The 27,349-nt window shown below is 32.8% G+C and overlaps 1 protein-coding gene and 1 long non-coding RNA gene across 3 annotated transcripts in view; both read right to left on the bottom strand.

The window, feature by feature from the left end:
• The window catches only part of LOC309962744, a 453,428-nt gene that overhangs the window by 137,180 nt on the left and 288,899 nt on the right, over positions 1-27,349 (bottom strand). The gene's annotated exons all lie outside the window — the stretch shown is intronic.
• GULP1 (GULP PTB domain containing engulfment adaptor 1) overlaps positions 1-27,349 on the bottom strand; it is a 173,202-nt gene that overhangs the window by 538 nt on the left and 145,315 nt on the right. Inside the window, exons 7-12 of one of the 2 annotated variants that reach the window (XM_082840853.1) lie at positions 23,483-23,599; positions 23,206-23,229; positions 22,708-22,800; positions 11,434-11,658; positions 9,593-9,731; positions 5,529-5,623 (exon numbers count right to left, since the gene is read on the bottom strand). In XM_082840853.1, the coding sequence (XP_082696979.1) occupies positions 5,529-5,623; positions 9,593-9,731; positions 11,434-11,658; positions 22,708-22,800; positions 23,206-23,229; positions 23,483-23,599 (693 nt within the window). The remainder of the gene's footprint in view (positions 1-5,528; positions 5,624-9,592; positions 9,732-11,433; positions 11,659-22,707; positions 22,801-23,205; positions 23,230-23,482; positions 23,600-27,349) is intronic. The other variant, XM_082840854.1, reaches the window with a different exon arrangement.

The raw sequence follows: 27,349 nt of genomic DNA, 5'->3' as shown, positions 1-27,349 counted from the left end.
CCTGGTAAAATAAATTGCATTGTATTCCCTAAATGCAATGCTGTATCCTATGTGTAACACAGGACTGCAGACCACTTCGCCATGGAGAAAGCTTCCTCTATTAGCCTTGTAGCTGCAAATTATTGCTTTGAATTCCACTCACCTCTAGCATGTTTTAGATGCTTCTAGAAGTTAAATTTCTTTTGATTTATTGAGACCAAGTACCCAATTGCCATGAAAAAAATTTTTTTGAAGATTTTTGAGTTAAAAGTTAGTGGTAAAGATGTTTGTCCTTCTCTACTCCCCAGCTCTCTTCTTTTCTGTACAAGGTAGTTGAACTATGGGCCATCTCTGGTCTTACCACCTTCCCCATCCCCATCCTTGCTCATAAAATGAAATGTAGACAAAAGTCTATTCCTGAGGAAAAGAAAATCTCTCTCTAAGAGAAGCCTTTTGTCCTCTGTTCTGCTTTGTGTTTTGTTTGATTAGATGGTATCTACTCGTGTGTTAGCCAACTGCATATCTATTTGCATTTCCTCAAGTTACTTTCATTTAGAACCAGTATTTAATGTACTTACTATAAATCCAATGTAAACATTATCATATAGAGGAAGAAAATCATTACAAAATACAAGCCACACCTTTTTCGCTGTTAATGTTTAAAGAACACTCTTCATTATGCCTAAGCACAAAGACCACAAGGCAATGCCATCACTTTAAGGATTTTTCAAAAGTACTTCTCAGTACTTGGAATACAAATTATATTTAGTTAAGTAAAAGTCAGAGTACTTACCATTGTTTTAAAAGCCTATTCTGGTCACAAGAGAAATATTTTGCCACATGTATGCATATTTTTTTAAACAGCCGCCAAATACTCAGAAAAGTCAATACTTTAAACTGAAAATATTGTAAATAAACTGCTTTTTAAAATATTTTATTTGGATATCTGAGGATCTATGTACTATGTCATCTTCTGGAATATCAGATAGATAGATAGATAGACAGATAGATAGGTAAGTAATGTGGATATATATTACCTTTGGAAAGATTTACCATTGTTTTTTAATCAGTTCATTCTGAAATTAAACCACTATCACTTCAGTTACCCTGAAAAGACTATTTATCAATGTGTTATCAGTATATGAAAGGCAGAATAGTAATCAAAGTAAAATAGGGGTCATTGTTTCAACAAAAAATGTTTGTATATCACTTACAAGAATATCTCCATGTTTTTATAAGGATTCTTTAGGAGTCGTCTTAGATTAACTTAATTATCCCTTTTGACAGACACATTGTTATATGGCTCCTTGGTTTTCTTTCCCCTTAAAATTTCCCACACATTTTCTGACCCTTCCTTCTAGGCCTCATTTAGTAAGTCATGACTTAATGCATTCTAAATCCTTCTAAGGTTTCCATATCCTCTTGAATTTTAAACGTCTGAATGAAAATAAGGCTTATTCAACTTACGTAGTGATGGAAACTATCATAAACTCATATCACACAAAATAATGATCTTATTATTGATATATTATTAAAAATATATTTTTATATAAAATACTTTCCCCAATTGCATTTTCTTTGAAACATGGAGAAAAGCATATCAAGGAAGAAAAAAACTCATATGCAACAATTAACATGTTGAAGTATGTCCTTTGAGTCTCCCTCTTTTCTACCTATAAATTAAAAAAAAATTAATACTAATATAAATAACTATATATTATATATAACTTATTTAATGTATTAGATATATTATATATAAATTTCTATACTCTTTTTTAATCTTAGCAGAACAAACTTGATTATTTTGAGTCCCTGTAAAACTAATTTGATGATTTTATAATGTTCTATTAAATTTAATATAATTTATTTCCTGTATTTTATAGTTATAAATAAGGTTGACTGTATGTTTTTATGCATAGAGATTTTCCACATTCATAGTTATTTTCTCCTCAGAATAGATTATATTAAAGTTTTTGACATCAAACAGAAATACAAGTATTAGTAACAAATTACTCCCCAAAGGGATGCTGTGAACTGACACTGGCCCAGCAATGATTTAGAGTGCTTGTTTCATCACAATTTCATTTGCACTCTATATTAGTAAAAAAATATAATGTTTAATTTGCTGGATTAAAATAGCTTTTATAGTTCTTAATTTGTATGTTTTCTTTGATTAGACTTAACATGTCTATAAGTATATAGCCATCTGTGGTCTTATTTTGTGAGCTACACTTTTTTATTTATCTGTTGATTATTTAGTTTCCTAATCATTTGTCTACTTACTTTAATCATGTGTACATGATATAGTTATATTTTTTAAAGAGAAAATTTAAAAGAACTATAGAAGACCTTCTATAGGTGACTATATGTACATATTTTCCTTTTCCTTATAAAAATTTCTTTCCAATTCAAAAGTCTGATATATATATAATTGTATTTCAAAAATTTTGAACTGCCCAAGGCTTCTAAAATTTATCTGAGTATTTGTTGTAGGCTTCAGCTATACATTGATCTTCTCCTAAATTATTAACCAGTTGACTTAATATCACTTAATGCAAAATTCTTTCATTGACTTGTCACTCTCCTTTTTTAATGTATTAAATTATTATAACATACAAGGTACACTTCTGGGCTATCAATACTATTAAACTGATTTGCCTGTCAGTGACATGTACTAAGAAGTTTAAATTATGTCAAATCATATAAGGATATAATTGATTTCAAATAAATATCTAATTTTCTAACAATTTATAAAAACTATGGCTTAACATTTCTGTTTAAATTCTTACATTCATGAGATATTTCTATGATTTCCTCTGAAATAAAAGAGGAAAATTAAAAATCTCACTAGGCTTATTAACTCAATATAGTTTATACAACCCATTATACTGTATTAAGTTTTTACATTATATGCAAAGATAAAAATAGTAGCTAAATGTGTGCATTCAATTAATTAGGCTAACAAGATTAATAACAAAAGTCATTATAAATTTTAGTTAAAATATTACTTTACTTTAATTAAAGTGACCTTGCAAACACATCATGTACTAAAAGAAACAGACAAGCAATGAGGTGGACAATGCAATAGTGATTGAGTCATTGAAAAAATAACTTCAAGTATGGGTTATAAAACCTCTTTAAGCAAAACTAATAATCAGACATATACATGTGAAACTGCTTTTTGAATATTTATTAAATAAAGCATGCAAATATTAAGGTTTAGCTTTAAGAAGTTATAAGTTGTTTAAAATTATTATGAAAATAGTATACCAACCATCTCTGGCGCTACCCACCATGAAAGCAGAAAAGAATAAAAAAGACATTAAGAGTATATTAGAAATGACAAAAAGAAAACAAAAGCAAAAATACCACAGTGTAACATTATTTGACTACCATACCATTAAATCATTTCAATATAGTGTTTCTCAAACTGGGTTTCTACAAAAATCTGGAGATACAGGCTTATCTTCAAACATCTATAGAAAACATTTGTTGTGTGAAAATCTAAAAAATATTAATAGAAACTCTTTGTGTTTTGTATAACCTTTGAGAACAAATACTACCACATCAATGCCCATGTTTGTTTTTGTTCTTACAAAAGCATTAGTCCCAAGGTAGTACAACCATAATTGGTAAAACTAATGAAAAGGAAAATAAATTTATTTCATATGAAATAAATAAAACATTCTCACTAAATAATCATGCACTATTTGAATGAAAGTCTCGTAGTATTTTAACTATCGAAAAGATGTGGGGAAATTGTGTCATCAAACAAGATACATGCTGATATCAACAGAAGTATGATGTTGGTGGTTTTAGTTTCAGCCAAATAAAATAATCCATGCTGTTATATTAAATTTCTTAATCTGAATTTTATTAGGTGTTGTAATTTCACTTTTATTTAATTTATAAGTTTTGAATTAATAGTTGTATAAGAACTATAAGGATAACATGTATATAACATTTTTTTGTAAATATTTAAGAAATGTTATAGAAATAGTTTATAGTTTAAGTCAATATTAAGGATTTAAAATAATTTTTCATGCAAAAGGGAATTATAAATCACCCAACTTGAGAAATTTTTGTTTTGACATATTCTTTAAAAACCTCAAGGTATGTTAAACAATCCAACTTTTAAAATGCAGAGGCATTATTATATCTATAATAATAAGGATATTCACATAATACCTAGAAAAGAAGACTGCTTCACACCTTCAGTCCAAAATCAGTGAAAGGATATTTATTATCTTTCTAGGAAGCAGTGTTTTATCAGTGTTAGAAGATCATAATCCACCCCTCAATTTTTTTTTTCCCAGGAAATGAAGCATAGAGAGTGAATGTATTAACCCAGGACTAATAAATAAAAACCACTCCATCTCTTCACCACATCTTCTCAATCAGCTTCATATAATTGGTCTCTGCCTGAATTCTTCTGTGTATATATTGTCTTTTTGATGAAAAATAGCATATAATAACTTCATCAAAATGTAAAGGGAAATATAAAGAGAAGACTTTATTATAGTGCTTATAAGACTAATTACTAATCATCGCCCACTGTACAAAGCTTCTAAACCAATATCTTCAAACTTCCAGAACAATTCAGAATTGAAAAATAAAAGGGAGAGAAAGAAATGAAAACCCAATTGGACTACATTTGGTGTCATTTGGTGTCTGCTGTTTCAGTAAGAGCCCAGAAGTTATGAACTATAGTTACAATGCTTCCTATTATTTTATACCCCTCTTCCTTTGGAATTCTTCGTTTTAGCTCTCAGCTTTATTTATTAATTGAGGTAACATTGGTTTATAACATTATATAAGTTTCATGTGTGCAACATCATATTTCGACTTCTGTACACAGGACAGTGTGTTCACCATCAAAAGTTTAGTTTCTTTTTTTTTTTGGCCTCTCCCGTTGTGGAGCACAGGCTCCGGATGCGCAGGCTCAGCGGCCATGGCTCACGGGTCCAGCCGCTCCGCGGCATGTGGGATCTTCCCGGACCAGGGCACGAACCTGTGTCCCCTGCATCAGCAGGCGGACTCTCAACCACTGTGCCACCAGGGAAGGGAAGCCCCCAAAAGTTTATTTTCTGACCATCACCGTACAGTTGACCCCCTTTACAATGTTTCTTTTTAAGAGACTGATTTCATTCTTACAATGATTTTCCTTCACCCGTTCACAATTCTGAAATTCATAATTGTTAATTGTTAAGACTGAGATCAAATCTTATAAGTCTAGTGCAATGACCTTTCAATTTTTGGATTTTGAATAATTAACTCATGAAGAATTTATGTTATTTTGTATAAAAAAAAGAACCATGTTTTTGCCACTGTAAATCGCACCATTAAGAACAAAACACAACGAAACCTTATCCTTAGCATCTGTCTGAGTATTTTTAGGACTAAATGTATGTTATTGTTATTTTAAAGTAATTATTTTAAGTAAGTTGATAACAGTTGAAGGGAAGGGTAGTTTTAGTAATAACATTCTCTTAGTCCCATAGAAAAAAGAAAACAAAAACATTTATGGGCCAATCTGTTAAAATAGTCACCTGCATCTCATCTAATTTTGATTGAATATCTGGAGGGAAATCCCCTGCTCCACAGTTAAATGGGTCAAAAGGTTCTGCTCCAAATAGGTCCCGTTCTAAAAGGAAGAAAATAATTTAGTATATGAAATGACAAGGAGTGAGTTGGGGTGAGTTAGGTTTCAAAGGCAGGATTATATAAAGAAGCACCTGCATGACCAAATGAGCCCCTATCCACACATACTTTATGCTGGGCTTTCCTGAGCTTAGACTAGTTAAACACCAACAAGCAAGCAAAGATCCGCTTTTATGACGATTTAAAAACTATTTGGTTACAAAGAATTATTATTCAGAGAGGTTTCTGTGTCTTTAAGTAAGACTTAATATCAAATTCACCAAATATTTGATAATTAATATATTACAATACGTACACTTTACTAAAGCAATTTAAATGTACTAAAATTAACGTATTACTCACTGAAACTTCTCTATTCCATTTATTGATGACTCTGCAACACAATAGCGAAGCAATAGGTAGGACCTAGTAGATTAGGAAGTAGTTTAACTCACAGTTCATGTACTTTAATCTCACCTTTTAGCCAGAAAAAATTTAAGGCACATCATCTCATGTAGTATAAAATCATATCACCTTCCTAGATAACCACAATGAGACAGTTTCTTTAAAAATGCCTCTTTTATCCCAAACAAATTTCTTTTAAAAAAAATAGCAGTAATTGAGTATCAAAAAGCTCTCTGTGCATATATTTTAAAGTCTGCATTGTTTTTTTAATCATTAAAGAAGTATCAAAGTTAAAATTGATGTTTGTAATTGATAGGACTATGACTTAATTTATGATTTAAAATTCCTTTTTAATTTAAGAAATTTCTTTCCTCTGAATCAATTTAAATGCAGCCTTAACTGACAAAAAATTAAATTATATATGGGCAAGGGAATTTATAATGTATCAAGACTTTCATTTTTCAGGAAACTATATTCTCTAAATTAAATGCTTTGTAAGAAATAATATTTATGCTACTTGAGTTCTATTATATCTTCTAAATCATTGTGACTCCCATTATGAAAGACTCTTGCTTCTCTAGTTACAATTTTTTTTTCAGATTCATGTATTAAGTTAATAAATGTAAAATGTTTACAAGCTCCTGGTTTTGGTAAGTATTGTATAAATAAGAAGGACATATAATTTATCTTCCAAATAAAGACACTTTTAAGAGTGAAAGGAGTGCTATCAAGTTTCACCAGGATGAAGGGTATAAGACAGGGTACTCCTAAACAAATGGGAATTTACTGTCACCATACATATAACTGATGGGTATTATTATTGTTGTTACTATATATTTTCCTCAGTCCGATGTTTATTGTAGGCAATAAACCAGAACTTAGAGAAAAGAGGAACTGTTCTTTGGAGGTGTATCCTGGTTACCACCGTACCACGAACACATCAAGCAATGCTTTACATGTGGTACATGCTTGTCAAAAGAAATGAATTAATAAAGAGGAAATAGAGTTGTCAGGAGGAACAGAGATTCTCATTACACAGGTTTTCTAAAGTTGGGACTCAAAATCACCAGAGATTTCAGATGGGCTTAAGGGATCCTTAACATTCCTGAAATGCAATGCAAAATTTTGTATGAGTGGGCATGTTGTGTTTTTCTGTGAAGAGGTTTAACTTTTATCATATTCTCAAGGGTCCACAACTCCCCTACAAGTCAAAAAAGTACTACTTTACGTATTAAGTAGACATATCAATACCAGGCAAATTAATAAATATAATAGAGCTCTTTGGCATATTTTGGTCAGCTCAGATGGATCTAAAATTCATAACAAAAAGTCATATAAGTCCAATTTTCAATTTAAAAAGATTTGCTATGTAATTAATGACATGAAAATTATTTAATCTAATACAAGAGCAAAATAATAAAAAAATAGGTGATACTTCACTCATTCTTTTGTTTATCCACTAAATATTTATTGAACACATATTATGTGCCATACATTTTGCTAGGCAGTGGATTAAAACAGTTGAGGAAAGGACTTTAGAGTCAAGTGCCTTCCCTCATGTAATTTATAATCAATTAGGAAACATGATATTAAACAAATTAATTAAAGTCTGATATATATTCAAAGATCAAAAATATGCTCTGGAGAACTACTAGGGTTCTCAGGCAGTAAGGAGAGAAAGTAAGGAACAATCTTGTAGGTTTCTGCTTTTATGTATTTAAAATATAAAGAAAATAAATGAATGAATACATTTAAGATTTCATTAAAAGAAAAAGTTCTATTACTAAAAGCCCACTGGATTACAGTTTTAGACAATCTTACAATTAAAACTGAGTTGAACAATCTGTCCTTAAATTGTTAGTATAGATAGACAAGAAGATGATTGATAGATAAATGATAGATAGATATAATACAGTGGTAATCAGAACTCCATTTCTTTCTATCTATCTATGTATCTATCTAATCTTTCTAATGATATACTGCTGTATTTACTAAACTCTGGCATTTGGGATAGATAGACATTAAAAATATAGCAAGATGTTACTTCAGTTTCTCATTAATAAATCCCTAAAAACCATTTGACCATCTCTACCTAGATTTTCCAAAGGCATTTCAAACTCACTAACATTTAAAAGAGACTCATCAGTTTCCCCCTCTCTACCTCTAGTTTTCCCATTAACAACATTTGGTCCAAAATCCTGAATCATAATGGAGTTTGAACTTTCAGTTACCATCCTGATGGATTATTCCTTCTAAGTATCTTAAAATCTATTCACTCTTCTCAATTTATATTCTACTTGGATTAAAACCTGACATTGTGGATACACTTCTAATTTATATTTCAAATTCTAGCATGTAACCCAAGTCTAGTGTATGTACTAAACAAATGCCCATTGAATTAAATACATGAATGAGCAAAACACTGATGTAGTCCAAGGAAGTAAAAAACAGTGGTAAAGGAAGAGATCTGGAACACTCTTAAGGACAAAAAATACCCCATTATGATATCAAGATATTGGCAACATTTTCTAAAAACACATATATATTATGGATTATTTCCTTGAAAAACATATTTTGCATTGACACAAAATATATTCAGAAGAATTTAAATGTACTATATTTCAACAAAAGTATTGAAATATTTTTGTTCACTGATTTTTAAAGTTCTAATGTTATTACTTTGTATTTATAAATTAGTCCTCTGAAATTTACTGAATACCTAAAATGTGCAATGCACTTTGTTGAGTTCTGCAGGGGAAACAAACTATAGGCTCTGAAATGCTTTACAGCCTTAAGCTAAAACTTCAGAGTTACATTGAAAACGTCTCAAATGTGAACCAGATAGGATGCAATAAAGCAAAATATGTAAAACTCTCTTTTCTTCAGTGCCCCTTTAGACCTGATGACTGATCATGGCCATTGGAAACTATTCTTTCACTTTCTGTGACAGGGCACAGAGCAAAATATAGTCAAGACATTGACGATGAACATCTGTTAGATGCTTTCTACTTCGTCAGGGAGACTTTTATGTTCCTTCCAGATATACAGAAAGTAAATCAGAAAAGCAATGCATTTATAGCTTTGTAGATATCAAAGAAAGAACACTTACATAGGGTTAATAAATAAATAAATCATGGAATTTATAGATTTATATATTTCTTTAACTAAGACTATCCATATACTCTATGATAAAAAAAATTAAACTGAGTTCTAAATGATTAAAATAATTACCACAGGACTGTTCTTAATCATTAAACAAAACATTAAAAATATAACCCCAACACAATAAACATAACTGTTTTGTATTATGATGTAACTAAGCCTATACCAAAATATCATTTTTCATAAAATAGTTTCAAATGCAAATAGTGATTTCTTTAGTAGTATACTCTCAATTATTAAGTAAAATATAAATAACTGAATTTGGCACATATATATAAACATAATTCTTCAGTGACTAAAATTTTTAGTGAGCTTGTTAAGATATATAATTTCCCATAAAGTGCTAATTAAACATTTAAAATGTACACAAATATAGCAAAAATATTGATTTGTTTAGAAAGCTTACTAATCTCGGTAGATCTACTAGGGACTGGAGGTGGCTGCGTGCCATTGCGAGTAGGTATTGAAGACTGGTGTGAAATTGGAGAAAATGGAATCATATCAAAGATGTCAGTGGAGGGAGACTTAGGTGTCACATTGCCTGCCTGCAATGAAGATAACATGAATTAGTATTCCATGTAGAAACATTATAATGCTAAATATTTCATACACATATAAAACATATATAAGCACAACAAAAAATGCAGTTGAGTCATATGAACTTGCCATTCTGTAGATCAAGAATAGTTACATATTGGCTATTTCATATGACTCAACCACTTATGCTAAATGCTCATTGGCAAGAAAATTTCTGCAAAAATATTCTCAAAGATGATGGCAAAAATGGTGATAATACTATTCTAGACAGATATAAAAGATATGTTGGATTTTTTGTATATCTAGAAATAATTGCCACTTATATCAGAGAATTGAAAATGTGTTAGAAACTATTTATATAAAACCTTGATTTCAGTAATGTATTTTGCACAAGATTACAAGATTTAGACAGAAATAACCGAACATAAGTGATGAATCTTAAAATAACCATTCAAAAGCGATTGATAATGATTTTAAAAACATTTTAAGGAGTCTATTTTAATTTGTACTTATAACTGTAATGGAGCCAACTATTATATTCATTGCAGTGACTTTTCTTCTTAGAATAAGACTTCATCGTTTTCTACAATAAATAGCTACCTTGTGAAATAAATTATAATCACAAAATGATTAAGTTATCTGGGCCAGTCTGGGCTAGGATGTAATGAAAGAATGAGACAATCATCACTTTGATTGTCATATAGGGAAAAAAATTATTTTATATATATATATCATCTATTGATATAAAAGAAAGAGAATTCCCATTTTGGAGAGAAATAGTGAGAAAAATTTATTTTTCTTATAAGAACATGAATATTGTTTAGAATTGCTTAGAGTGGTTCATATTATAATTTGTGTTCTCAAAATACATTTGTTTACTGATTCACAGATGATGCAGGTAGTGAAGATAAAAAGGCTGATTTTGTGTATAGAGTGATAGATTGTATGTAAACAGTGATAGATTTGTTATTCAGTTAATAAACCTGTTAGTACATTTTTTCATGCAGGAAAATTGCTGTCATCTCCCTTTCTTTAGCAACTTACTTTAACTTTAATGGATAGTCTATCAGTTACAAATACTATCCAAAGACTTGGAGGCAACTTTATCCCTCAGCTCTTTCCTCCTACTCAGGAATGTTGTTCTCCTAATCAGCCTCTCTCTCAAATTCCACTGGCTTCCATCTCTCTCCTCTTTGTCAAGATATAAAGATACTCAGATCTTGACTGTTGTTAAAACAAACCAACCAAAAAGGTCTTTACCCAGTGCCTCTTTACTCCTCTAGTCTCTCATCTCTCTTTCCCTTCCCTTCAAAGCTGAGGTCCTTGAAGGAGGTATTACATCTCTTGCCCTTTTACTTCATCCAATCCTCAACTCAGATCATTCCAGACTTTGCTCTTTTTGCTGAACTCTACTGAAACAGCTTTTGCCAGTCTCAACAATGGCCTAATTTCCCAGTTGCTATATCTGATGGATCTTTGAAAGTACCTGTCCTATTTCATCTTTTTGTGGATTTGGACCACCACTCTCTACTAGAAACTCTCTGAGATCAGATGACCAAAGGATGCAAAAATGGCACACAAGGGCCCCAGATCACATCACATCGATTCAAGACATACCTGATTTTTTTCATTACTATATAAAGGGCATATTTTGGCAGAATTAAAAAAATACGTGGGATAATAAAAAGCATTTTCTATTTAGCGAATTACATGAGGTCTTGGGATGCTGCTCTCACTGATTGGCTTGGGAAGGCCACATTTAGAAGGTGGTGGTATTAACAGTCCCAATGATAGTCTGGAATCAGGCGAGTTGACAGGAGTGACAGTAATGGAAGAAATATTTAGACAGGGAGATGAATCATCAGTTCTACGCCAGAAAGAAGGTGAGCATCTCTGAAACCCGTGTTGCTCATGATCAGACATTTTGTGCAGCAGCTGTAAAGGAATGACAGAAAAATATACTAAGGAGAAGAAAGAAGACGTGGAGGAAAAAGAAAAAAAGTATATATGAAAATGTATTAGGATATTTTGTGAAAATGATAAGTACTTTCAAAATAACTTTACTAAAATTAAAACAAATCGTTTGAGTAGATTTTTTCCTATTGCAAGAGTCTTCAGATTCTGAATTGTTTAATTTGATGATTTTTCACTGAAATATTACATTTTTAGATATTTTAATAAAATATTACATTCAATATGACTTGAGAGGAAGAAAGTGGAGAGAAAAATGACAAATGCCTACAGATTTATTTCTGAGAGAGCCTCTGTGTACTGAGATGGGAAAAAGGAAGGATAGCAACAAGAAAAAAAATGTCAGTAGGAGTAAAGTCTGGTATAAGTTAAGACTTTGTAGAATTTTCAAAAAGGGCTACAACATACATTTTAGATTTAATCCTCAAAAAATTCATTTGAAGTATTAGTATTAGTAATATTACATCCATATTATATTAAAGATAGGGGAATCAAGGCCCATAAACTCTTTATGAGCTACTCCTGTGTATGTAAGAAGCAAAGCCAAAATTCAAAACAATCTGACTCCAATCATCATGCCCTTTCTATAGGTAGTAAGCTCCAAATGGTAAAATTTTGGGGGGATGGGCAGAGGGAGTTGTCAAGCATCTCAAGTAATCTCAGAGAGATAAATAATAATAAGCAACTAGTACACTGTACTGGGTCTGCACATCAGTCTTTGGATGACTTTTGGAAGCTATTTCCATTACATCATGGAAAGCTACTGTCAAGTACTGAACTGGACAGAGCTGAGTGGCCAGATGTCAGAGTGGTCAGTTAAAACAGCAACCAAAATGAAAGTATGTAATAATTGAGCCTTTATTCACTTACAATGATAGTGTAAGCAAGAGGCCAGAAAGAAGGTTCTGGTTCCATCAATGTCCCATTTTTCCCCAGTGAATGGCACTGGGCAAAGGTCAGGAGTATCATTACAGAAGCAGGACAGTATCTCTCTCCGGAGGGAGCCCTGAACACAAGGTTTCTGCTGGTTTTGTTTGGTTTTGTTTTGGGGAGGGGGAGATGGGAGTGCAGAGGGAAGAAAAGGGAAAAGAACTAGGAGTAGAAAATACTGAAAACTGAATCCTAGTGGAGAAAAGTATTTTCAAGGCCCCCAAAAGATGAAGCACTTAAGAGAGGCCTTGGTCAAGGGCCTCCAATAAGGAGGCCTCTGAATGGATGTACCTGGGCTGGGAATGCAGTTAATGCATAATAGTGCGGCCAGCCTAGGTGGTGAAGGGGGCTGAGTCCCTGACTACAACTCCTCCAAGCAGTGCACTGAATCTGGGGTGAGGAGGGCAGCTTTCTCCCATGAGGCTTGCCATGGAAAGACTTTGTAACTTTGTAGGGCCTAAAGGATTTGACCTGGAGCCAGACTTCTCAGCTACAAGTCACACTGCAGAGATTTTTCAACACTAATAGGACCTGGAGGCAGCCAACACAAATCTGGCTTTTGATAAACCTCATGGTGAAAGGTTGTAACTAAAATTATAGTTAGGAGAAACAACTTTGAAAGAATCTTTAAACTAGGAGTCACCTCTTCACACATTTCAGGAAGCAGAGGGGGAAAGAAGGAAGCGTAAAGTGACAGATTTAAGTTGAGGAAAGAATTCAGTGTGGAAGCAAGTCTCTGATGGTATGAATTATGTAATTTATCACTCTATTAATATGCATATACAGTTACATAATGATTGCTTTCCCTACTGATCTCTATAGTGATCTATCTATAGATATGTATATATGTACGCATGTATGTATATAATTTTAAGATCTATTTCATGGTCTATATAATTCACTGTAAACTTTTGTAGTTGGTAGCCACCTTTTACTTAATTATAGGTAACAACTGTAAGCTCCTGGTGGACAAAACTTTGTTTTTCTAAAATAATCTGTATAACATATTAGAATACTTGATATATAATGTCAATGAATATTTATTGTTTAATGTATACTACAGCAACTTTTTTTAACTTAAACTATAAATTGATAAGGATGTCTGTACTGAGTAAAAAATAAAAAGATATCATGTAAAAGTTGTCCTTGGTATCATTTGGCTTATAGATGGAAGTACTCTATATTGTTTTATGACTTGTATTCATCAAAACATCTTTACCAGGTACCACAAAACAAACTGAAGGCCAACCTAACCTAACTTAAATAAAAGTACTCTAGTGTTTTATCATGGTGTTAATATTTGTATTCTACTTCCTCTGAGAAAGTATACTTATATAAAAGAAGACTGTATATAATATGAAAATAATAGAATATTTCAATACCCCAATTAAGAAGTATTTTCACTTTCAAAATGGTAAAGCAGGGCTATCTGTCAATAATTTGGGTATCTAAAGTTTAACACTCTAACACTAATTATTACAATTTTCCTTTGGGTCATCAGTAATCTAGATTTGGTCAACTAAGAGTTTTTGTTTGGGTCACATAGGTCTTGAAAATAAGTCTTGATTCAGTTGCTTACAGGTTAATATTAAGAGGTTGTACATTAAAATCCAGAGAGTTTGTTTAGAAGTTAGAAAATCAAGAAAGTAGACCCACAAACTTGCGTAAAAATAACTGACTGGTATTGAGCAAGTAGCCGTGCCTTCTAAGTTGGTGTCTGCTCTCCAGCTCCTCACTCCACCACACGCCCATTTCACACATTTGTTTAGGCCACAACCTGGGCTCTGCTGACATTTGTGTTTGTCATTGCTAACTTAGAAATAATTCAAGTCAGGGAATTAGATGTTACATCTGATTCCTTATAAGAATGAAATCTAAGTACATAGGCATATTTCAATAGCATCTGATTCTGCAACAAACTATTATACTTATTAAATAAGAATATGTGACTACAGCCCCTAAATGGCATACGGTGGCATTTTTGGTACTGGATAAATATTTTGAGCAGTGTCTCTAAATTTAAGTGTTCAGGAACTAGTCATTTTTTAATCTTGCATTTTTAAGTGGTTGAGGATACTTATTCTTTTAAGAAATGAAATACATAGTTCAGATGAAAATGGTTTGATATTTTTGTGTTGGGCCTTCTGTCAGTATTTTTACAGATGGCTAGAGACCAAAATTTGGGGAGTTTCCTACAGAAGTTTACGGCGCTACTGTTTAATCCTTTTATGCCCATAATTCTAAGTGCTTTGGTCTTCAGGAAGGTGTACAGCCTCTGAATTATTATACTAAGGGGAATGAGGAATTCTGTGTTCAACAGTTATATGTTAATTATGCAGAAGTTATTAGGTTATTAAGACATATTAATAATGAGTGCCCATATTTAGATTCATAGTTGTTGTAGTTTTACAGCTCTTTCTTTCAGTAAGTAGAGGCTTGGCACATTAGGCCATGTGAATATTTCAATTCCGAGCTTTGCCTAAATATGACAATGTTGAAATGTCATAAAAGCGTTTGAATCCTATCAGTTAATGTTGAATACATCTAAACAATAACAAAAAAAACTGCACTAAAGATTAGATACTTCGATTATTAAAAAAAACACTAAAGATGGGGAAATATAAAGGTAATGTAAAATGTTCTAGCAAATCCTTCTGCATTGTCATGCTGATTCATTCTTTTGAGTTCACTATTATGGCACATTTTCAGCATCACTTTTTAAATAAGCTTCAAAAATAACTTCTAGTCCATGACACGGGGAGGGGGAACGGTAAGCTGGGACGAAGTGAGAGAGTGGCATGGACTTATATATACTACCAAATGTAAAATAGATAGCTAGTGGGAAATAGCCGCATAGCACAGGGAGATCAGGTCAGTGCTTTGTGACCACCTAGAGGGTGGGAGGGAGACGCAAGAGGGAGGAGATACGGGGATATGTGTATATGTATAGCTGATTCACTTTGTTATAAAGCAGAAAATAACACACCATTGTAAAGCAATTATACTCCAATAAAGGTGTTAAAAAAGATAAAAACTTCTAGAATTTAGAATTTATAGCTCCACGTATGTTATTTTTTCAGACTTCTAGATACACAGTTTGGTTACATTGGTCTCTTAGTTGTAAGACCTATTATCTTATACATTCTTACAAGAATCTTGCAAGTTAAATGGTTATCATCATCCACATATCCCAAAGAGGAAAACTGGAACAAGGAGAGATCAAATGACTTGATTAGGTACTCACGGTCAGAAGTGGAATGAAATACAGGTATATTTTTCTTCCCATTAGACACGGTTTACTTCTTTAGAACCATCATTTGTGCAAGTAACAATTGTGAAAGTTGTGAACCGGTCATCGTTTTTTATGGGCAACAAACGTTCTTGAATCAATGTTCATGTTTAAAATTTATGCTTTTGTTTAAAGATTCACATTTGGCTTGTTGTATAATTGAGAGTTCTCACAATCTGCTCTTGTCCATCTTGACTTCAATAGCAGTTGAGAAAACCCCAGAGGAAGATAAATAGGCAGTTTTATTTACCCACAATGAAATACACATTTTAGGTTATAATTTGTCCTATCAAGCCTAATCAGTGGCCACACAGTTGATTATGTAAAGGTAAAATTTTATACAGTAACACTTGGTTTAATTGAAAGGGAGACATTTATTTTACTCAGCAATAGAAAGTCCAGTATTTCTTAGGACTACAATTTTATTCATTTCACTTCCTGGCAAAGGTTAAAATTTGGTTAAAACCTTCTATAGCCAGAAAAGTAAAATGCAAGCATCCAGACACTAGAATCAAGAAGAACAATTTGATTTAGCTTGCTATGCCCACATCTTATTATGGAACAGTCTTCCAGAGGCGTTCATGAGGCTAGGAGGGCAGAATAAACCCTTTTTTTCTGATATAAATACAGGCAGCACTGCCATGTGAATGTAATAAATGGAAATCAGATTGTTCCTAGTTAATTAGTACCACACGGTGGAAAACCTAACCTCTAATCTATTGCCAAACCGCTAGAACACAGCAAAAAGCAAACAACACAGCCAAGTAACAGAACTTACTCAGTATATCTAAATGACTGAATAAAATGAAGACCCAATTTCTAAAACCAATGAAAAGATTTCCACAATTTCAGTAGTATACAGACATATGTAATATGGGAACTATCAAGGATATTTCATTTGCCAGAAAAGGAACACAAGATTGAATCATTCAAGTGATATTTAGGAGACCTGTAAGCATTGTTTTTTAAGAACAAGTTTAAAAACAGCACGTCAAAACTCTTAGAGGAAAACATAGGCAGAGCACTCTATGACATAAATCACAGCAAGATCCTTTTTGACCCACCTCCTAGAGAAATGGAAATAAAAACAAAAATAAACAAATGGGACCTAATGAAACTTCAAAGCTTTTGCACAGCAAAGGAAACCATAAACAAGACCAAAAGACAACCGTCAGAATGGGAGAAAATATTTGCAAATGAAGCAACTGACAAAGGATTAATCTCCAAAATTTATAAGCAGCTCATGCAGCTCAATAACGAAAAAACAAATAACCCAATCCAAAAATGGGCAGAAGACCTAATAGACATTTCTCCAAAGAAGATATACAGACTGCCAACAAACACATGAAAGAATGCTCAACATCATTAATCATTAGAGAAATGCAAATCAAAACTACAATGAGATATCATCTCACACCAGTCAGAATGGCCATCATCAAAAAATCTAGAAACACTAAATGTTGGAGAGGGTGTGGAGAAAAGGGAACACTCTTGCAGTGCTGGTGGGAATGTGAATTGGTACAGCCACTATGGAGATTCCTTAAAAAACTACAAATAGAACTACCATATGACCCAGCAATCCCACTACTGGGCATAAATCCTGAGAAATCATGTACCAAAATGTTCATTGCAGCTCTATTTACAATAGCCCAGAGATGGAAACAACCTAAGTGTCCATCATCGGATGAATGGATAAAGAAGATGTGGCACATATATACAATGGAATATTACTCAGCCATAAAAAGAAACGAAATTAAGCTATTTGTATGAGGTGGATAGACCTAGAGTCTGTCATACAGAATGAAGTAAGTCAGAAAGAGAAAGACAAATACCGTATGCTAACACATACATATGGAATTTAAGAAAAAAAATGTCATGAAGAACCTAGGGGTAAGACAGGAATAAAGACACAGACCTACTAGAGAATGGACTTGAGGATATGGGGAGGGGGAAAGGTAAGCTGTGACAAAGCGAGAGTGAGGCATGGACATATATACACTACCAAATGTAAGGTAGATAGCTAGTGGGAAGCAGCCGCATAGCACAGGGAGATTGGCTCGGTGCTTTGTGACCGCCTGGAGGGGTGGGACAGGGAGGGTGGGAGGGAGGGAGATGCAAGAGGGAAGAGAGATGGGAACATATGTATATGTATAACTGATTCACTTTGTTATAAAGCAGAAACTAACACACCATTGTAAAGCAATTACACTCCAATAAAGATGTAAAAACAAAAAAATAGCATGTCAGTTTACACATGAAAAAATGAAAAATAGGAGTAGTCCTTCATTCATTATGAGGAATTGGTTTTAAGTGAAAAAATGGTTTGGGATATATACTAACAATATACAGTTCTGTAGTTAGGAATGTCTTTTAATTTTAATACTGAGCAAAAAAAAAAAAGTATTTTGTTTTACTTAGCTAGAACTAAACTACTCTGTAATCTCACACTAAATTTTATACTGGGTGTATTAACTAAAACAATAAACAACAGTCCAAATGATGTTAGAAAAAGAGTAAACTTTTAAACTCAAGTACTGTATTATGAGGCCAGACTTCTTCTTTGAATTCCAGATTTGAATATTCAAACTTTTAATAAATGTCTTCATCGGCCACCCAGTAGGCAGAAGTAACACGAGCAAAAATGAACTACTGATTGGTTATCATTCACCTCCCCCAAGTCACATCTATTTTGGAAAATGGCACCACCACCCAGATGCTCGGGATAAAACCCTAAGGGGCAAACTTGACCCTCTTTTATTCTACAGGCCACAGCCAATCCATCAGTAAATCCTGCAAGTTCTACTTCCAAAATATATCAAGCTATTATATACATCATCCCAACTGATAGAATTCTAGGCCAATTTACTCTTCTCTTTCACCTAGACTACTGAGATAGCTTCCTAGACAGTTTTAGGGACCTCAGTGTGGCCTCTTTACAGCCCATGGTGCATGCAGCTGATCCCCAAATCTCCTGTTAAAAACCTTTGAGTAACTTCTCACTGCAATTAAAGAAAACAAACAAACAAAAATGGCCTACAGGGCCCTATAAAATCTAGCCTCTGACTCTCTTCAATTTTTTTGCCTCTTTTTCACGATGCTCCAGGCGCAAAGTTCTTGTTACTGTTTTCAGCCCTTTGTATTAACTAACTTTATTTATTCAGGTCTCAGTTTAAATGCTATATTCTCAGAATGCACCTCCCAGATCACTATCTCTAAAAAACAGCTCCCATTCTCTTTGATTCTCTCTTTTCTTTTATTCATATTTACTCATTTGCATCTTATATAAGATCCAAATTTCTAAATTTATTTATTCATTTAGCTATGGGTTTATTACCTATCTCCCTGTCTTTCCCCATACTATGGAAGTTTCATAGCAGCTGCAATTCATATACTGCTAAAACCCAAGGGCCATGTTTAACAAATGTGTTACAAGCTGCCATAACAGATCACAACTATATCAAATGTATGCAACTGGCAAATGTGAGAAAATAAAAATCAAAGTGATATGCATCTTAATATGTAAAATATGTCACCAAGCTACTATTTCAAAATACCAGTGATGACTTAGCGGGACTAGGAAAAATAAAAACAAAACTAAAATTTACACAATTGTAAATTTTGAAAGAAATTTTTAGGATTCTTGAAGATTTTCTTTAAAAGCTTGAACCTAAAATTAGTTTGCATCTTCAAAATAAATCAATGACCAATTCACATTGATGTATATAAGACATAAGGGGTTGGCAGGCTAGCACCTAAGAAATAGCAACCTTTCCTTTGGGTGCCTCTGAGGAGACTAGAGAAATGCATCTATGTTCTCACATACACAGTGACTCCTTAGAGTACAAAGGTTCTCCATCTGGAAGATTCTACTCAACAGGGCCTCACACTTTTAATCTATGATTTAATATAGAATAATAGGATCAATATCTATAAGACTGAAATTTCTTATTAGAAGACCTGATCCTTTGAACAGAAATTCAACTTTAACTTTGGACTGCTTACTAGGGTAGATGGCTGGTGTGACCTTTTAGTTATCTAATCAAATTTTACCCAAAATGGGCTTCCCTGGTGGCGCAGTGGTTGAGAGTCTGCCTGCCGATGCAGGGGACGCGGGTTCGTGCCCCGGTCCGGGAAGATCCCACATGCCGCGGAGCGGCTGGGCCCGTGGGCCATGGCCGCTGAGCTTGCGCGTCTGGAGCCTGTGCTCCGCAACAGGAGGGGCCACAACAGTGAGAGGCCCGCGTACCACAAAAAAAAAAAAAAAAAAAAAAAAATTAAAAACAAGTTAATAGGTACCTATAACAGCATCTTGAAAACCATTTGAATTAATCAGGTATTGTTAGCAATTTAAAAATGTTGAGTTCACTTTCTTTTAAGAATCAAATTCTATTTTTTAATCTTGAAGATGCATCAGCAATTTCAAAACTCACATAATGAGACTTTAGGAGCTGAAAAGTTATGAGACAAGTAATTTTTTAAAAGTTAAAATAAAGAGAAAATATAGACAAAGATATTACTATGATGAAAGAATATAAGTAGATTGCAAAGTTATAATTTGAGCTAGTTGCATAATGATCAATAAGGCAATAAACTTTCTACACATGTGTATTAAGTGCAAAAGAATGATTTAGAGAAAATTATTTCTCTTTTTTTAATTCAACCTTTTAGTTATAGTCTTCTAAGCGTTCTATTGAGACATAGTGCTGAGACGAACACAATGCCTATGATAATTACTAAATGACAACTTTAGGAGACTTAATCCATTCTAATAACTGGCTATTTGAATAATTTTATTGTTTTTTATATAACTGACTCTACCAATGATAATTGCTGAATAAATGAATATACTCACGTATAGTCTGTGCTCATTTATATACCAACTTTCAAGCTCACAGCTTGTTAATGGCTACCTAGGCCAGAGGGTCCAGGAAACTGAAGAGAGTGTCATTTCTTCATTCTTCCTGCCCTTTACCATTTCTGAAGCTGACTTGGTAACCATGTGAGATCACCAGTGCACACACATAACCCCAACCCTGACCCACCTTCTCAGTTGTCCCAGTGCTAGTCTAGGGCACTGGGACTAGCTTTATCTCCTGCTTTCAGGAGATAAAAGACAGATGTGCTGTCCTATCAACACGTCCCAAACCTCTCTGCTCTTCCCAAATCTACCATGTTCCTTAACATGATACCTCTAGCTCTCTTTCTAGAGAAAGAAGATACATAATGAATAAGCTTTGGTTTTGCATCCAAAATGGTGATGGATCTTATTTTTACTCCTTTGAAAACATAAAGACTGAAGTAAAGCTACTTTTCATATGCAATGAATTCCAGCAAAATCTACCTTATTAAGACTGATTGAAAAAGTAACTTCTCCTTCATTTATCTTCATACTCCTAATTTGTTTCATAGGATGGCTTACAAGACATTCAACAAGACCTAAAAAATGTTGCTCCATTTGGGACTGAAGGTTGAACAGTTTGAGCTGATGCTCTGTTCCTTGCGATGGGGAAGGCAAGAAAATATCATCTTGATGAGAAGCAAATAATGATCATAGTAAAGAGAAAAAACAGGGAGCGATATTATAATAAAGCCAGAACTTGAAGAGGATGCTCCGGCACCTCACTGTGCATTACAGAGGTACACTGTGCAACATTGGAACCTCACTCCCAACCTCTCTCACCTTGGCTTTCTCAACCCCACTGTCACAAACTATATGCCAAGCAATGGAAATACCAACTGTTTCAGTGTGGAAGATGGAAAAGTGTGAGTTTAGAAGAAAAAAATGTTTTTTGACCCATTTCCAGGGCACATCAAATTTAAAACCCAAAATGTAACTTCTTACAGAAATATTATTCATAGTAATGAACTGGTGAAATATTCTAATAGTAGATAGCAATAAATATATTTATATATATATACACTAAGGGGTTTTCATTGAGTTAGCCTAGAGATTGAACCAAAATTGACTTGCAAATGAAAATTTGCAACAAAAATTCTTTTCAGAAGTTTGTAAATGCTATAATTGTGTTTCAGTTCATAGGATCATGCCAAAAGTTATATATTAAAATTTCTAAATGTAAAATAAAATATACATTTTAATGGACAATATCAGTACAGATGATTCTAAAAGAGAATAAAATTCCTAAGTATATTTTGCCTAGAAAAAAATATCAACTGTTTTAAATTCTATCTCCCCTCAAAAAATTCCCTTAGCTAAAATCACAAAATAATGGCATCATATCTCAAGATGAGAAAATGATTTCAAATCTGTGATAAACCAAAAGTAAATAATTTAACTATAAAAATACTGAGTGTTGTCTGTAGAGACTACCACTGATTTTAGTGTGTGAAATATAACTCTGTTACTCTCAGTAGGAGCCCTTGCTATGTAATATAAGAAACCAATTCGATCGTGTTAACAGTCCAGCTTCTATAATGAAGTTCAGTACTCCAAGGGCAGATTGGTTTCAGTCATTAAATCAACTTCAGTAAACAGTAATCAATTGGAATGAAAGAAGATTATGTCACAAAGAGGAAAAGATCAAATTGAGGGCTGAATTATTCTAGAAAAGAGAAAAGAGCAACACGGAAAAACAACTCTGATCTGAGCTACCTAGGTAATTTTAACGTTTAAATTAATCTTATTTAGCACCTTGTATCTCTATCTACATTTAGTTTAAAATGACTGATCCCAGAGTATTATTTGGAATACTGAAGAGCTGATGATCCAGACATGTTTTATCACCATGAAATCTTATTTCTAAGGAAAAGATGCTTGTATTCTATATACTTACTGGAGATGTTGATACTTGGGTTATTCTCAACTGGTTTTCCAAATCTTGTACTTTGTTTTTAAGTTCCATATTTTCTGTTTCTAAGTCTTGAATCTAAAAAGCAAATGATTATTGAATAATCTTCAGACATTTGTTCTTGGAAAATATTGGCTGTTAAATTGGCTATATTAATGAATAGGGTTTTATATTATTTAAAATTTTAATGTATTTTTTTGTGCACAGGGGAGAAATTTATTTTGATAAAGCTTGGGATATATCATAGAATTCTAGGTCACTGGAAAGACATATTATTAAATTTAAAATATGTTTTTATGTGTGTGCAAATTTCATGTTTCTAATGCCTCATCTCTGTTTTCTTATAGCGTTGTGCAATCTGTACCCATAATCTTGGAGTATAACTGCAAGACAGTGAAACTTGCTTATGATGATTTTGAAGAGAGTGGAGAAAGGGTGTAATTTAATTATAAAGGAATCTGATCTGCATGGGAAACCACTTACCCAGCATCTGCTGCTTCTGCTGCTCTGATCCCCATGAGAAGCATCAGGAAGTGAAGCAAAGTCACATGAGAACACTAAGTTCTTGTGGGAATTCAATATAAAATGGTTAAAAACTGTGCAGGGGATCAGGAATGAAAAATTATAGGAACACAGTGAAAGCAGTTCCAATCAGTGTGGGGGGAATTTAATGGCAGGCCGTTTAAATTTGTTTGATGATATGCAAGTTTCCCTGTACTTACATCACATAAATGTGAAATAACAAGCTTAGTTTACTCACTCTTTTCTGTAACACTGCAATCTGTTTTCTTGTTTCAACATCTTTTCCTCCAGATTCTAGAAATTTCCTATACGCCAGGTCAAATGCTTGGCCAATTGTTAAAGTTATCTCTTCAGCCTTTGTAAAAACCAAACAAAGATTTGCATTTTAATAATAATATGTCAGACTATTCTTTGAATCAAGAAAAACGGTAACATGAGGTATTTCAAAAGGGCAATGTCTAGGGGTAGACATAGTAAATGAGCAAAGTAGTCTATGCTAACATAATAATTCAAAGCCTACCCATGCACAACATAAAAAAGAAATGTTTTGGCAATTAAATGAATAGCTGTTGAAGTTGGAAGCAAGAGTCCTATCCAACTTCTCATCTCTTTTATCATAGCATTTTTTTCCCTAGTTTGTTTTCCTCCCTTCCTCAAATATTTAGTGCCTATTAAATAAAAGCATAGTGCCAACTGCAGTTTTTCTTGTTGCTTTGCTACTTATTTCCTTTTCTTACTGAGGAGGGTTTATTAAGCCTGGCAGTAACTTGAATGAGGTTGGCTGGGTAGTGTCTGTGGAAAACCTGATGGATGCCCTCTCTAAAGGAAGCAACTGCTTGTTACTCAGTTCCAATTGATTTTTGGCTTGTGGAAATGAACATTTCCAACCCAGAGTTGTCGATTTTAAATATGTGAGATGAGGTCAGAAATCTGAATATTCATATGGAAAGCTCCCAATTTTAAGTGACAGTAAACAATATTTTTGTAAAACACAGTGCCGACTGAGCAAAATATATCTGTCACCTGAATTTGGCCTCATAAACAATTATGTCTCTGGTCTATTAACTAGAAACTGCCACAAATATCCTAAGTCCACCAGCTCATTCCTTCTCCACTGATATCTCAACTGGTATCACAGTGTCTTACTGGGAACAGTGTAAACAGTAAATAAAGATTTATTTACTTTATTAACATTATAAAGAAGTTTGGTAAAGGCATTAATTGATTTAATGCATCAGAAATATTTCATATTTAATATAACACCTCCAGATGACATAACAACTGGTAGCAACATTAAATCTTGAAAATGCCCTGCTTTCACTAATCTATTGCAAATCCTAAAATTTTGTGATTCCTAGGTACAACATAAATTGAAAATATGCTTTATTAATAAAGCTTAGATTACTTAAGACAGTTATTTTTGTAGTTCACTATTCATTTAAAAAGGCATTTAGCCATAAAAAGTATTTATAGTGTTTAACCCAATAAACCAAAAAATGCAAAATATATGCCTAAAATTATATGAGAACTATCTGTCTTACAACAAAGATGGAAAAGAAAATAAGCTATATTAAGGAATACTAAAAAGTTAAAATGAGTTCAATGTGTCTTCTTAGTAAGACAATGTGTTTTCCTCAAATACTCAAGGTGTACAGGACAGAAAATTGTTTAAATGGTAAGATGGTTGATTCATCACTAATAACATTTGACTTCATTATTAATTATTTGTTTACAATAATAATTTTTTAAAATCCATAGTCTCTTTTTCATGGTAAGACATGTCTTTTTAATTAAGATAGCACTTAGCTCCCTGGTAATTAATTTCCATATATTACCTCACTTGCTTCTCATGATTCTGTGAGATGGGAGTTATTATTATTCCCACAATACTTATGCAACTGCAATTCTGTGAGGTTGTATAACTTGCCTAAAATCTGATACTTAGTTAGAGGAGAACCTGGATTCAAATTCAGAATATCTGACTCTACTAGCCTCACACTTTTGGGGGGTAGGGGATAAAATTTATATATAATGAAATGCACAGACCATGATTGTACAATCAGGTGTGTTTTGCCACATGTGTTTTGATACCTATATAACCACCATATCATTAAAGATATAGAATATTTCTATCATCCTTGAAAGTTCTCCTATGCCTACCTCTAGTCAAATCACATTTCTTACGGGTAACTGTTGCTCAAATTTCTCACCATAGATCAGTTTTACCTGTCCTTGTATCTATAAAAATGGGCCATACTGTATATATTCTTTTGTATTGGTCTCCTTTTTTAGTTTCTCAGATGTTACATGTATCATTTGTTTTATTGCTGATTACTTTCCATCTAGTGAATATACCACAAATGATTTTTCACTTTTCTATCAAGGGACATTTCTGGTGTTTTCAGTCCTGAGTTATAAATAAAGCTGTTACAACATTCTTGTAAAATCTTTTTGTGTACATATGTTTTCGTATCTCTGGGTAAATACCTAGAAAGTAATTGATAAATCATAGGATGGGTCTATGTTTAACATTATAAGAAACTGCCAAACTGCTTTCCAAAGTACCATTGTACATACCCACCAGCAGTAAAAGAGTTCTAGCTGCTCCACATTCTCACCAACATCAGATATTGACATCTATTTAATTTAGTTATTTTACTGGATGAGTAATGCTATTGCAATGTATTTGTAACCTGAATTTCCCTGTTGAATAATATATTAGCCCAGTTTCATGTAATCATTGGCCTTTGTTATCCGCTCATTATGAACTCCCTGTAGACAGTCTCTTGCCCATTTTTTATTAGTTTTTTTGTCTTTTTATTATTGATATTTAGTTCTTTATATATTCTGGATACAAACTCTTTTTCAGATATATGTATGTGACTTGCCATTTCACTTTATAATACTGTTTATAGATTAATAGAAAATGTTTATTTTTAATTAAGTCCCACATATCATTTTTTTCTCCCGCTGTATTTAGTGCTTTTGGGGTCATTTCTAAGAAATCATTGTCTACTCAAAGTTCATAGAGAGATTCTCCTATGTTTAATGAAAGTTTTGCAGCAGGCTATAAAAGCTTCTACTTTTGTATCTATTATCCATCTCAAGTTATTTTTATGTAGCATAAGTAAGAACTAATTTTTAAGTATTATTTTTTCATATATTTAGCTAGCTGTTCCAATACCAATTATCAAAGACTTCTTTTCTCCATTAAATTGTCTTGTCACATTTGTGGAAAACTCAATTGACCATGTATGTGTGGATATTTCTGGTCTCTACAATCTAGTTCATTTATTATTTATCTACCATTACATCAATATCACCTGATCTTGATAATAATTTCTTTGAAGTACCCTGTGAAAGCAGGTAAAATGTGTCTTCCAACTTTGGTCTTTTCTTTCAAGATTAATTTCTCTATTCTGCACTGTTTTAATCACCATATTAAAAACAAATTTTCTATTTCTACCAAAAATCCCATTGTGATTTTGATAAGGATTGTATTGAATATACAGATCAATTTGGTGGAATTGACCACTTAACTAAATTGAGCCTTCCAACCTATAAATATGGTATCTCTCTCCCATTATTTTAGTTCTTCTTTAATTTCTGCAATAGTTTGTTGATTTCAGCATATCTTCTTCAAAAAATCCTAATTATTTCATGTTTGTTGATGCTTTAGTAAACAGATTTTTATTTTTTCTAGGACACAGAAAGAATTAATTTTTGTATATTAACCTTGTATCTTGTGATTAAATTTGCTTCATAATCATAGTAATTTGTAGTTTTCACATGACTTTCTTTGTAAAAATTCATATTACATCTGTGAAAAAGATAGTTTTACTTTTTTTCCCAATCTTTATGCCTCTTGTTTCTTTTACGAACTATTCACCATCTAAGACATCTAATACCAGGCTAAACAGAGGTGGTGAGAATAAGCACCCTTGTCCTGTTCCCAATCTTAAAGAAAAGCATTCAATAATTCACCATTAATTTTGATGTCACCTGCAGGATTTTTAACATCCTTATTGGAATAAGAAACGTCTCTTCTACTCCTCGGATATTATGAATTTTATCATCAATTGGATTGAATTTTGTGCTTTTTCTG

The sequence above is a fragment of the Leucopleurus acutus genome, assembly GCF_964270905.1.
Source record: "Leucopleurus acutus genome assembly, chromosome: 6".
Taxonomy (NCBI): domain Eukaryota; kingdom Metazoa; phylum Chordata; class Mammalia; order Artiodactyla; family Delphinidae; genus Leucopleurus; species Leucopleurus acutus.
Note: the sequence above shows the minus strand (reverse complement) of the source record. Positions and strands in the feature narration are given on the sequence as shown.